Here is a 14,214-nt window from a genome sequence, read left to right as displayed (position 1 = left end):
CCGCTATGATGCTTTGTTTTGATTAGAATTCCCTATTCGTTATCCCGGGCGCGTGGAATGTATTCTTCCTACTGGCTTTACCACTGTTCTGCCTCAGAAACAGCATTTTAATGAGACTTTAAGTCACGTTTAATATTTAATTTTACCGTTTTTTTTCTTTTCCTCCACATCTAGGTGGAATAAGTGTCCTCCGGATGACATCACTTGGAGGACAAATTCAATTCATTAACTCTCCAGAACTCCCACGGCAAATAAGGGACTGTTTACAGTTTTGGAATATTAAACAATTCCAGCTTTGTGTTTTTCCCCCAACAAGTGTCACCTTTATTGCCTTTCCACCCTTTTTGTATTTGATCAGAGGGGCAATAATAACAGCACCGCGCAGCTGCCACTTCCAACAGCACATATTTGTCGCGAGTACAAACATCTGTTAAGTCGGCTTTTATTTGCGAGATTAGAATAGCCGGCTCGTCACGTAATTAAAGAAGACATGTTTCTGAGTGATTTTCTCTTGGTTTTGCGGCTCTTTGTGTGGGAAGATCTTGGGTTTTGTTGGTCTTCATCTTAGGCAGATTAGATTGGAAGTGAAGTGATGCTGGAATCAAGCTGAATCAGAATGCGTGCGCGCTCGTGGGGTTTTTTTCTTTTTAAATTGCAAACAAGTCTCGTTTGATCTCTTCAGATGCGCCACACATGCTTCGTTTTATTGTGCTGTTGGACAAAGGGGCTGAGTTGGATTAGACAACAGAAGCACCTCAAGGTGAAATTATTTTTCCCTCCACAGCAGGACCTGCTTATGTTCAACTTTATATTTGGTGACAGATTCAATCCAAACTTCTGGAGAGATGTTCCGCCACTCTCGTTTATTAAAAGCTGCTCTTTGCTGGAGGGAGTTGTGTTGTCCTACTGTTCTCTTCAAAATACCCCCAGAGGTGTTCTGTTGGATTCAGGCGACATATTTGTTTTTTTCTTCTTTAGAAACTCTTGTATGAATTTGTGCTTTGGATCATTATCATGCTGGAATATTCTTCTTCTACCAAAGTGTGAGATTGTCAGCCGGTATTTTAGTTTATCCACTAAATGTCATCTCCTTTTACACTCCTGCCGCCCCGTGTAATAACACTTCCACCTCCGTGCTTCACTATCAGGACGATGCATTCACTGTGGTTGTCCTGAGCAGGTTTATGTCAAACATGTTAGAACCATTTTAGCCAAACAATCTTCATCTGATGACTGAATATGTAGCCAACATTCATCAGGCTTGTTTTCGTACAACTGACATCTTGCAGATTTGTACCAAAGCATAAACAAACCGTGCCATTTTAATAATCTTATAAGTTCACAGCGAGCTACACTGTACGACATGAAGTTTAATGTGTGTCGATTGCACGATGCAAGCTGAATCTCTGCCTACGATGTGTCGACGTGAATACGCAATAACAGTAAAAAGTCATGAACGTGCGCCATCCATCCATGAAAAAGAAACGAGCGAAGCACGAACAGAGTCCTCGCCCTCGTGGTGTTCATGTGTTTGCAGAGAAATCCACTGGTTTCGCGCCAGTGTTGCGCTGATCAGTACGTTATTTCATTCTGCATTTCTATTGGTTGGTTAGTTGGCGTAGGTCGCAGCAGCAGCAGCACACTGAGATGATCAACACAAATTTCTGTTGGAGTTTTATCGCAGGTTGTCTTTAGTCTGTTGTGACAACAGCTGTCCTTGAACCGGTCTCTCAGTAGATCATCGATTTAGAGCCAAGACCAAAGGTTCATTTTGTCTACTCTTGAATTAGTGTTTAGGTTTCTTCTTTTCAGACAATAGAAATTTTAGGAGATGGTTCTTTACCTGACATGTTTTGACTGGAACTTTAGTCTTCCTCATAAGGCCCATAAGGACCACCAAATAAATGACACGTCACGGCGATCAGCTGACGCCTCTGAGGAAGACTGAAGTTCCAGTTGAAACATGTCAGGTAAAGAACCATCTCCTAAAATTTCTATCGTCTGAAAAGAAGAAACCGAAGCACCAAAACCAAAGATATCGCCACGATTCTCTCACAGTTATCTTTCATCTGGGGCGACCGTGTGCAGCGGGCTTTAGACATTGTCCTGTAGAGTCTTGATGTCATGCTATGTCCATATCACCACCTGAGCTGCCACAGAAACCCAAATGTTCATTGATAACCGCCGTGCCCAGTCTGAGGCGGCTGGTTTTCAGTTCCAGATAGCGTTATTAGTGCACCGTCTGGGGCGTCACTTAGGGAGGACGACCACTGCAGCCATGATTAGTGGCTCATTTAGTACCTCCTGATTACTGCTGCAACTGCAACAGATCTTTTCCACCTTTGTGAAGTTGCATTTCGTTTAGTTCCTCTGTTTAGAGGAGCCATGATGCAAACAGACAGAGCCCATGTCCATAGCTCATGTTATAACCATATTTAACTTGTGTGTGTTCACCTTTGTTGCATTGACTTCCTACCTTGAATGCATTTTAAATATAATCTCTCTATTGCTACATGCTGATTGTTCATGTTAGAAAACTGCTCTATTTGTCAATTATCTGGAGGTGACGCAATTTGAAATCATTTGACATTTAAGAGGTATCACCCAGGCGCCCGCTGACTTCGGCTGTTTACCGTAATCATGCTTCAGACCTCATTTGGGCTGATGTGCTGAATCGTGTGGTTTGTGTTCACATCCGTTAGGTGGATAACATCTGATCACAGGCCTGTGCATTGACACCTGGTATTAATAAGCATTCTCATTACCCTGATCCTGCTCACACTGTAATCAGATCTCATTATGCAAATGCGGTAGGTGGAGCTGGCGGACTAATTGACAAATAAGGCACGTCCCGATGCTGCTACTCGCCTCTCCCCGGGATCGAGGAAAGGGTCCTCTGTAGCCTTTTAGCAGCGCTTCCGTGAAAGAAAGAAAAAAGAAAAAGAAAAAGCGGAGAAGTTTGGTGACCTTTCAGCAAGCGGGGGCAGACTTTTTCATCAAGAATGTGGCCAAACAGCACAGATTGCTTTGGTCTCCACCTCCAAATGTGGCGAGGTCGATGTGAAAGCAATCCAGCTGGAGAGCGTTCTGCCGGCAGCGTGCGCTTTACCTCACATAGATATCCACATACAGTGTTTTTCGAAGGGCATTAGGCGCATTTTGTCCAAGATTTTGAAAGTAGATGTGGAAAATGAGGCTCAAGCTAGCTGAGGGTCCTGGACTTAACCTGTGAACCACAGAGCATCCTGGACAATGAGCAGGTTCTGGAAATATTGGATTTTATGTGGTTATTGCACCATCAAGATAAAGTAGCAGAAACCATCTCCTATCAGTACCATCCATCCTTCGTGAAAGCACATAACCGAGCTCTTATTTATGCCGATTCGTCCGTTGCGTTGCCCACACATGAGCAGCCGCCTTATTTGTTCAATCTCGGCTGTTCAAGTGGCGCACTCATTCCATTCTCGCCTCGCGTCACGGTTGTCACATACCCAACGGAAACCGGAGGCGTAAAAAAAACGGCTCCAATAAGCTGCTCCGAACACGTTTAATCACTCGCGCGAGATTGGACGTGGGCCGCGGCGGCTGCAGTGGGAGTCGAAGTGCAGCCTAAGTGCAGGCTGGAGAAATGGATGGAGACGCCTGATAAACATGCTCGTGCCATGAAGCTGTCATTCCCCGTCAGGAGAAAGGAAGAAAAAAGAGCGAGCCCGCTCCCCCTCCGCTCTCCATTTCTTTACCGAACGACAAGATGACAGTCGTCGGTTGATTGGATGACAGAGACAGGCTGCGTCTTGCTGACAGCGCTCGCCGTATACCCTCGATAAAGTCATCCACACCTCTGCCGCCGCTTATCCTCTGCCGGTGGAAGATTAGCGAGACGTATGCGGCCTGGACACGTCGGCCACGGAACGCATTTACAGCCACATAAAAACGGACAAGAGCCTGATATCTGAACAGATGTAGGGTTTAAAGATGGCGGCCGGTGGCTCAGAGAGTGGAGAGCTGATGTTCTGACCCCAACCGGTCGAGGCAGCTGGCCGCCTTTCCTGAGCCCGGTTCTGTCGGAGGTTTTTTTTTTGGTTCCTTCCCACCGTTGCTCAGAGGGAGTCCAACTGGATTGTTGGGTTTTCTGTTTGAAATTCGTCTTTTTTTATCTTGAGGGTTGTGAGAGTTGTGAACCGCGCTATATAAATAAAGTTGAATTGAATGTTATCCCCCTTTTGTTCCCCTTTTTACTGTCTCTCTTTGGCTGATCACAACAAATCAAGGCCATCGTTAAAAAAAAGTTTTAATATATGATTTATTTAAGCATTTTTCTGTGCGTTTTATATTTAGCAGCATTCATAGACTGTATATATATCATGGACTAAACCTGCCAGTTTGGGGAAAAAAAAAAGGCCAACATGGAAATGACTTAAACCTGCATTCTTTCTAACAGCCAGCAGGGGGCGACGCTTATCGATTGTATGGGAGTCTATTAGAAAATAACCCAACTTCTTACTTGATTTGTCACCTCAGTAAACATGTTTCTAATGGTTTTATGGTCTCAATCCTTAGTTTCAAGTGTCCCTCAATGCAACATGATGTTAATTTTATATATTTTGGTTCCACTTAGAGAAAAATGGAGCTTATAGGCGTCGCAACCTCGTGATTTAAGAAGTCACTTCCATGAGTGGTTCTCAGTGAGATCCACTCTTTATTTCTTACATGTGGTTTTAAATCTAAACTCAACGCTTTAAAACAAAACTCCACAACCCAGTGGGTGGCTCAGTCCGTCTTTACATCCAGTCTGTGGGGTTGTGTGTAATCAGTAACCTTAAGTGAAATATTTTCCCGATTCTGCATGAAAGCATCACCCACTCATGTCATTTACATTTGATTTTTGAAATAATTACACGTTCCCACTGTGATCCGGGCTCAAGCACTGGCGCTAAATTGAAGTGGTGTTTGAGGGCATCCTTGTCGCGTTCTACTTTCCCTCGTAAAAAGCGGGGGAACTAATTTGTAAAGATAACACTCGGTGATTAAAATGAATGCGGAGCTTCCTGGCTTCGCATTTGCATGTCCTTCAAGCCACTGACCTTAAAATCACAGCGACGAGCACTTCTAGATTTGACTCCGCGCAAATTGGCCTCACTAAGATGAACAATCGCTGGAGCTCCGGCACTTGACAGGAATTGAATAGTTTATGCACAAAAGAAAAGCGCCGCTTGGTTTTGATGTCGAAAGCACGGCTCCTGTCTTGCCATTGTTTGTGTGGATTTAGCCGAAATCAGACAATAGCATTACGGTTTCATATCACTGTGTTCCGCTCCTTTGTGTGTGTTTTTTTACCAAAGCTGGGTCAAAATGTTATTTGAAATCCCCGTGGGATTACCAACAGAAGTAGCTTTTTTTTTTTTTTTTTCACAAGGGCACTTTTGAAAATGCTACCCTGCACCATCGAGCCGGAGATTTCTTGTAGAATATAGTCGCCTTTAATCTACATTCACGTCATTACCTCTCAGGGTTTATTAACGGCAGGTGCTATTTCTTGTTCTGTTTCTGTGTCTGCAGTCCCTCCGGTGTTGTCCGTGTCCCAGCAGTCCTTCAACGCCACAGCCGACTACCAGGAGTCGGTCACCTTTACCTGCATCACCTCTGGATCTCCCGACCCCGTGGTCACATGGCACAGGTACCTTATACATTCTTAATACCCGACATCTGTCTCCGGCACGCAAGCTCGGGGAGAGAGAAAACAGGAGGCTTTGAGAGGCTGAAGGAGAATAGCTGTGTACACAAGTGGACACCCAACAAAAAATAAAAACTGATATCCCGTGTGTGATTCCTTTCCAAAACCATGAGCATTAATCTGCTATTATAACAGCCTCCGCTCGTCTGGGAAGGCTTCCCGCAAGATCTTGGAGGCTGGTTGCAGGGATTTGCTCCCATTCAGCCAAAAGAGCATTAGCGAGGTTCAGCACTGATGTTGGGCGATAAGGCCTGGCTCGCGTCGGCGTCCCACTTTATCCCGTAAGTATTGGTTGATGTCGGGTCTCCGTGCGGGCCAATTCTTTCACACCGGGCCGAGAAAACCACTTCTGTATGTACGTGGCTTTGTGGGAAAGGATTGTGGTGTTAAAACAGGAAAGGGGACGCTGAAATTTAGAAGTATGCTCTTTGTTTAAGATACTGAACACTGTTTTTAGCCCAATTGAGGGTTTTTTTAGACGCTAGAATCCTCATCATATATCGAGAATAAACAGTCAATACCATAGTTGTATATCCTAGAAGTGTCGTAACCTGATGGAAGTCTCATGGATTGGAGTTTCCTACGTAGAAAACCCGAGGACTTGACTTTCTGTTCCGTTATTCTTCTTGAATGACTGAAATACGTAGAGGAGTTGGGTTTAAATAAAGGTTTAGGTTAGCTGGTGTGCTCGAGCTGCAATGACTGGAGGGAATTTTATTAGTTTTTATTTGATTTATTTCAGACATGACGCAGTATCATGAAAGCAAAAGAGAAAATAAAACATGTGAAACCAAAAAACAACCAAATCCAAACCTTAAAATAACATCTGAAAACGCATAGTTAGCTTATTAGCTTCTACCAGCTACATCTCGTACCTTCCTGTTTGCGTCAAACCTTTAACTTGTACACCAGGAGTCCCTTTACCTCTCCACACTACTACATTTTTCCAGCAGTGCTTTTTAAGCGTCCCCCATAAACTCCTCGTGGTGCTACGAGCAAACGGCTTCAAAATCAAAAGTGCTTCTTAATTTTTCCAGGTGTTGCGTCTCAACAGGTGTTTCATGTTCTCAGGGGGTAACTTGTTGTTTGCTTTGAACAAATTGGACTAAATCGATAAATTTCCAAGTTTTTGTTTTGTAGAAACAATATATGAGTGTGCTGGTTGTGTCCCTCATTATCCTAAAAGCTTTTTTTTTTTGTTATATTTTTAGTGGATATGAGGGAGTATTAGACGAGCTACCCCACACTTCTGTACAGTAGGTCAGGAAAAAGCTGAATTCAGAACGGGTTTTGTTCTAATTTATTCTCACATGCTCCTTTTTTAATTTAATGATAACTTACTCCTGTTTGAACTCTAAGTTGTCTTTGGAGTGAAAAATATTTGCATCATCTACAACTTCTCCGTCCATCCATGCGTTCCAAACATAAAGAATCAGTTTAGTGTTACAGTCAAGCCATTTTAGGGATTATTTCTTCTAGAAAAAGCTTCTAAATGTGTGACTTTGATGCCCAGAGATGAGTTAAATCAATGACCGGTGAAGGACTTTGAGACTAATTGGAACCAACAGGCCTCTGAGCAAACACTTGCTCGGCCACATAGAGTAACAACAAACCCAGCGTTGTGTGGTTGATGAATCACTTCACCTGTTTCCAGACGACAGAGCGTGTAGCATTCTCCACTACCGCACAGGAACCACAGATGTTAATGCAACCTTGAGAAAACGTAACGTCGTTCCAGATCGAGCAGATTTTCCTTCACAGCCAAGAGCTCGAGAACCCCAAAGTCCTCTTTGCGTCTCGACACCGGGCACTTAGCTCGCGCCCACTCGGCGGGCGATGGTGACGAGCTCCTCGCATCGATTGTCTTGGAATTAAGTTTATTTTATCTTTTGATGCTTTATTTTTGCAGATAATTCATTTGTTCTTTTTTATGTATATTTTAGCTCATTTGGTGCAACATTTCCTCTTCCTGCTTCCCATGTTCGATGGTGGCAGCCATTAATTTCACCCGAAAGCCTTCTCGATCCATCGCGGCTTCCCTTTGCCGTCACCGTTGCAGACGCGCTTCTACCTCGGGCAGGTTGCTTCGAGTTGTTTTTCACACCGTATAGAATTGAATGAAAATCAATGGGCGCCTGCGAGCAGCCGTAGGGAAACGCATTGTCAAGAAAACATCAATACTCTGAACTTCTTTCTGGAGAACTCGTCAGCTTTTCTATAACCGACGACAAAAGGGAGGATAAAGAAAGAGCGGGATTGCAGCTCTGAAGCGAACATAACGACGCGTTTAACGTCCTTTCGTTCTTTGATTCGTGCGGCGTTTTCGAAAAGTGTGGGAGTTGATTACCGCCAGAGGTTCATTTAATTTGTTTTTTAAAAAATGCCATTAAATTTAAACGCACTTAAACGATCCGTAATTGTCGCCGAGTTCATTAATTACTCTTTTCTTGCTCGATAATTGTTTAATATAATTCAGTCGGCGGTTTGTTTTGGAGCACAGAAACCAGAACCTGTCAACAAGGAGATGCTTCGTAATTCCTCACTTTCACAAAGATTGCGACGACAGAAACGTTGGAGATGCTTTTATGTGATGTTTTCTCTAAGATTTATCCTCTAAAGCTGTTTCACAGTGGATTTTTTTTTTGCTCTTGTTGCATGTTTACTCATTCTTTGCTGCTATATGAAGCCCTGCACCTCTATGGAAACACAACAACCATAGAAAGTAGACATTTTGTGCAATATTACGCAATTTTAATGCCGTAAATCGTACAAAAAGAAAAGAAAAGGTTGAGTTCCTTTGGTTACAAAGCATGAATGCATGGATCATCATGTGCTGGTGGCTCTGCATGCTATAGATTCACATTATACATTTGTTTTCATACTTGTTTTCTGTCTGTTTTGTGTAAACACGACCTCCAGTTCAGCCATTTTTACAGAGTCTGTACAGCTTATATTTGGCACAGGTTTGAAAATTCGCTGATTCTTTCTGTTTTAACAGTTTCTGGCTCCGATAAACGGTGTCATTTTGGTGATTTCTGTTAAAGATAAGAAGCTTGTCAAACCCGTCGGTGTGTTTTGTGGTTCATGGGGTTAACTCAGAGCCACTAGCGGAACAAATCAGAGCCAGGTCGGGGGCGGGGCAAAAGACCGGGCCCTTTAAACCCAAATAATAAAGCTCACGATGACATCATTTTACAACATACACAAGCTTCAGCACCACGGAGAGCGGCCATGTCATTCTGAAGTCCATCAGACGGACATGAAGTAGAACCAAGAGAACAACAACAACATGAGGCTACATGGTCACTGATGATAAAACAACACAAACTCAGAGCAGTTCAGCACCACGGATAGCAGTTATATAACAAAAAAGTCCGGTTCATGTCCAGGACGATGAACAAAACATGTGTCCAGTTTCTGTAATCTGGCTTTTCCTGCTCTTTCTGTTCTCTTTCTTTTCTCTTTGCTGCTCCACTTCTATGCTGATATGAAGCTCCACTCATGTTAACTTAGTCCGTAAAAATGCTCGACTGAGTTCACAACCTGTTGACAAGTGACTGATGAAGACGTTGGTGGACGGTTGGTGACGAGTTTTACCCAGAATACACTTGGAGACAATATCGGCGATCAACTTGTGAATTTGCGCATAATAAAGTTTAATGTGAGCTAAAATAAAGCAATTCATGCAGGACAATATTTTATTTGTTGCCTCTGCCGCCCCTCCAGCCCCCCTGAAGCCCCGGCCCTGCTCAGAGCTAATACAAGTTGGAATCGTAGCTTGAAGTCGATCGTAGCAGGAAAAACGAGGCGTCGCTTCGCAAACAACATTTAAAGACGCCGCAGCTGGAAACGACTTTGTAAAGCTCATTCGTCTTGCTCGCTGGTTTCCAGCAATCGTATTTACTCACCTTGTCTTCAACAGAGCAAAACAGGAAAATGTGATTTTAATGATTCAACAGCATGACGAGTATTAGGCAGCAGATTTCACAGTGATGACGGGGGGAAGAGCTGATGTGCTGATTTGTCGTTCCCGTCACATCGAGACGATCCCTCTGACGGCTTTGTTCATCTGTCTTTGTGTGTTGGACGTTGGAATTTTACAAAAAAAATGCAACTGAAGTCAGCAGCCTGTTCATCTTAAGACGTCTCTACAGTGTTTGCTTGTGTTCTCCACCTGGTGAGACGTGGAATAAAAGAGGCTCAGCTCCTGAAAGACGCTTGTGATCAGTCTGACGTTCAAAGATGGTTGAAAACCGGCCCGCGGAGGAGCTGTGATCACATTTTTATCACAAAAATAGTCTCTTCTTGCAGTGTCTGGTGTCTGGTGTCTGTTTTCACACTATGAAGGCGGAACAGCACCATTAACTGTCACGTTAGCTTGCATGCTAACGGTTCACATGCTAGCAAGGAAGAAGAAGTCACAATAGCTCGTCTAGTGCATCTCTTTATCCCGTTTTTCCTGCATTGTGGTGTTCATCCTCTCATTTTTGTTCTCGCAATTTAATTTGATAAAGGCTAGGCTCGTCATCAAGCTAGCTAGCGTGCTAACTGTCAGCTCGGCGGGAATACAAACACGGCCGAGTCACGCCATCAATTCTTCTCTCGTCTGCAAACTCATTAGCGGTTTATTCGCTGACAGGGGAAGGGTGATGGCGCAACACCGCTAATAAGCTAGCGTCCTCCATTTTGGACTCTTCAAAGAATCGCCGAGAACCGAGCGCTGAGTTCAAAGATGGGGCCCAATTTATTCCCATGAAAGTGCCGCCGCATTGTTGTTTTTCCACATACGTGTCACCTCATAGGAAATGTCTGTAGACTGTATGGATTTTCCACCATTTAGCCCAACGATAAAGAGCTTCCATTCGTTTATTTGCTCCTGTCACATTTTTACCCGCTGCACCTTATGAAAGCAACCGCAGCTAGAAGTGGAGAGAAAACGTCTTGATTGTGCAGCATAATTAACTTCTAATTTCATCAATCAGAGAAAAAAAACACAAAAATGTGCTCAAGATTTTTCCCAGTGCCCACATGTGTTACCAGGACTGGAATGCATACTGTATATGTTTTACTATTTCAGATATTTTCTTGTCTTGATTACGGCTGAGTTGCTAACGACTTCCTGGTTGCACCAAGGAGCACCGAATTTGTACAAAATCCCAACTTTTTTTTGGCAAAAATGTAAAAGTGACTCGCAGATTAAAGTGATTTTGATGATTTTAAGTTTCCCGAGTTGTTCAGATGCCAATTAAAAGTTGTAAATCTGCTTAATGTTTCTGTTTTTACAGATTCAATCCCTGATAAATGGTGTAGTTTGGGCTTTTTTATTTATTTTTAAACCAACATGCTTTCAGATCTGCAGGTTTTGGGGGTTAAATTGCACCTTGATGTACATAAAAAGTTGTGGATTATTTCTAAATGTCAACACCGACATGTGTACGCTCAGTCAGGTGCTGCAGATTGTGTTCTGCTGTGAAGTTGCAAAGCTCAATTTTAGGGACATCTGCTTTGTCATCGGTGGCTGATTCTTATATTTCTTCAATTTCAAATGTTGCCTCGTGCACACTGGACGCTGCCGTCTTGATATCTCACACACAGGTAATGACGCTACCTACATACTCGCTGCACTTATGGAGCCTCATTTTCTCAGTTGTAAAAATGCTAAAAGCCCATTTGTGTTATATTCTGACATCAAAAACCAGCCTGTTGTTGGGTTTGTGCATCACAGGACGACGCCTTCTTGCAACATATCACCCCTCGTGGCTTCAGTGGCGTCTTTCACCGCCAAGTAAAGTTAATTACGACCAATAATCTTGCACTTGATAACTGATAAATCGGCTCAATCAGTGAATCCGCTGACCGCTTGAGTTTACCTCCATCAGAGCTGAACACTGCCTGTACACCATCCATCTAACTAGAGGCTCCGTTCACTCCTGTGTCCTCCTACTTGCTTTTAATACTGGCTTAATAAAACAGTAAAGCATTCGTGAAGGGCAGACGGCCGCCTCTGACTCCCCTCCAGCCGTACGGCGGCACCGATCTTCAGCTCTGCAGCGTCCACATCAAACACCGCGGCGCATTCTCCCTTCATTTCCCAGGTCACCGAGCCCCGAATTAAAACGCAACAAAGGAATCGGCCGAGGCACAAACAACAAATCACAACCCAATTTAGCTTTTCTTTTGATGTCCCCCCCTCCCCTCCCTCTCGCCTCCCAGCGTATCCCGGTTGCATTTCCTGTCGGCGCGACGTTTCACCTCGTCCGCGGTGCGTGCTGGGTAATGGACTACCTGTCAGCAGTCAGTCAGCATAATGACATTCAGCGCCGCCGCACGTCCTGCACTGTCCATTCCAAAGATGAGGCCTCTCTTCATTTCCTCTTTGGCTCGCCAGAGTTATTATTACTTGGCTTTGGTGTTTCCTCCGTCGACTTTCAATTATCCTCCCTCTCGCTTTTCCTACAGTACGGCGGCGAGGCGGCGCCCGGCCTCGACGCACCGCGCTTCTGCATTTGTGTTTGTTTCCGTCTGAGCCTGGAAATCTCCTCATTTGAAACCCCTAAAATAATCATATTCTTGTCATTCACGCAGCAGACGACACGGTGGGAATAAAACAGCAGAACTCGCGCTGTATATTTAGGGACGTGCGTTTTCCTGAGCTCTCATCTGCTTCGGATTCAATTTAAACAAAAGCTTATTGGGTTAAAACAACAACAACAAAAAAACAGGCTGACACTTTAAAATAGAGGGCACGATGCATATTGGGTAAAAAATAGAAATGTGTAATATTTCAGGGTTAAAATAGCATTCTGGGCGGATTAGTAATAAATTGGATAATACTGCGACAAAAGCTGCAACCCATAAACATCACAACAGATTTGTGTGTGTTCAGCGATCTGTGCTTCACATCCACAGAAAACCCAGTGCAACATACAGACTGTGTTGGTTTTAAAGTGAGAAGTGAATACAAGGCCTGCAGTAAATGCACATTAAAAAAATGTTCAAATGTATTCAATAATATCATAAATTAAGGAAGAAGCTGCAGTGACTGGTGCATGTGCAGGCGCTGGGCTGAACTTAATTGACTTGTTTCGTCTAAATCGAGTCGTTAAGATTCAACTTTGCAATTCAGACCTTATTAAATGATGTGGCTCCTCAGACATGACGGTGAAATGCAATGATCACAATAACCTGCAGAGCAGAGAGGGGCTATATCAAAGCAACATCATGCAGATTGTTAAGGAGTTAGATTTCAGTATATTTTGCCCTCTTGGGGACAACAAAACAAGCAATAATTACAACAGTGACAACACAATAGCTAACGTGTTAGCAAAGAACTACCTATTCATGCATGTGGCAAATGGACAGCACCATTAGCATGAAGCTTTTGGCCAACTTGAGTCTAGATACGAGTAAAAGTACTCATTCACTTTACTTGTGGCTCTGTTTTTGGTCTCCACCAGCGTTGCTTAGCTGCTAAATGCTGCGTCGTATTCACCTAATCCCAAACTTTACCTTTCCGCACTGACAGCGTGGTGATAAATAGCGGGATGGTCCGCCGTTGGTGTCATAAAACAAGTGAATCCTTCATGTTGCCGAATCCTTGAAGTAACAACATGACCAAACGTGATCAGATTCACTGGGATGTCATTGTATGTTGGAAATGTGTTTGTAACTTGTGAGGAGTTCATACTTCACATGTCTTGAGTGCAGCTTAATCCCATTGAAATTCAGTAACTGAGCTAATCCTTTTTCTTTTTTTTTTAAACCTGCATGCAGATGACATAAAAAGCACCCATGAGTTTGTCTAAATCTGTGTGAGCAAGACGAGAGGAGAAAAAAAAAAAGTCAAATTTCCCCCCCAAACTAAGCAATCCCTTGAACCTTATAGATTACATGGCTGGTTAAGCAGCTGCAAATAAACAAGCGTGGGAGGCGGCAGACCTGCTTCACACCATTATGCTTCTGCTATGAAGCTTAAATATAGACATGGATCAATTTAGCAGTTGCTTTTTTCTGACTAATTTCCCCGCAGAGTCCAATAAGAAAAGACATTAAGTCAGCACTGTATTCCGCACCACGCCGGGGTAATTTAGTGTGCTGCAGTCCAGAACAGAATGTACACAACAACAACAGCACCGCGAGTGAGCTCTGACGGGACTCAAACACCCGACTGCGAATGGGAAGATGGTGTTTTTCTGCATGGCGGAGTTTGAGAAGTTGCGGCGTGTCGAGAATTTCGATGACACACAACAAATGATTCGTTGAACTATTTCAATTATAGCATGTCTATCCAGAACAATTCTTTCATCGCGCTCGAGAGGGTTTCTATAAAAAGTGCTGTCATGTTTTCACCTGTTTATGCCGCTATAGATAGAAATAGCTTCAAACCCAAGCTGTCTGCACTTAGCCTCCCTTTTATGGGATCAGTTGACACCCAAAGTGCAGAGATTATACATCTGTAGCTTCAAACGTGAGCTGCGGCG

At 43.6% G+C, this 14,214-nt stretch overlaps 1 protein-coding gene across 1 annotated transcript in view; it reads left to right on the top strand.

Annotated features, from left to right (window-relative positions):
* The window catches only part of ncam2 (neural cell adhesion molecule 2), a 101,999-nt gene that overhangs the window by 22,326 nt on the left and 65,459 nt on the right, over nucleotides 1-14,214 (top strand). The window contains exon 4 of the mRNA XM_008299200.1: nucleotides 5,560-5,677. Within this exon, the coding sequence (XP_008297422.1) occupies nucleotides 5,560-5,677 (118 nt within the window). The remainder of the gene's footprint in view (nucleotides 1-5,559; nucleotides 5,678-14,214) is intronic.

This window comes from Stegastes partitus, unplaced genomic scaffold (genome assembly GCF_000690725.1).
Source record: "Stegastes partitus isolate 25-593 unplaced genomic scaffold, Stegastes_partitus-1.0.2 Scaffold1391, whole genome shotgun sequence".
Taxonomy (NCBI): Eukaryota; Metazoa; Chordata; class Actinopteri; family Pomacentridae; genus Stegastes; species Stegastes partitus.
This window is presented reverse-complemented; position numbering and strand designations above follow the sequence as displayed.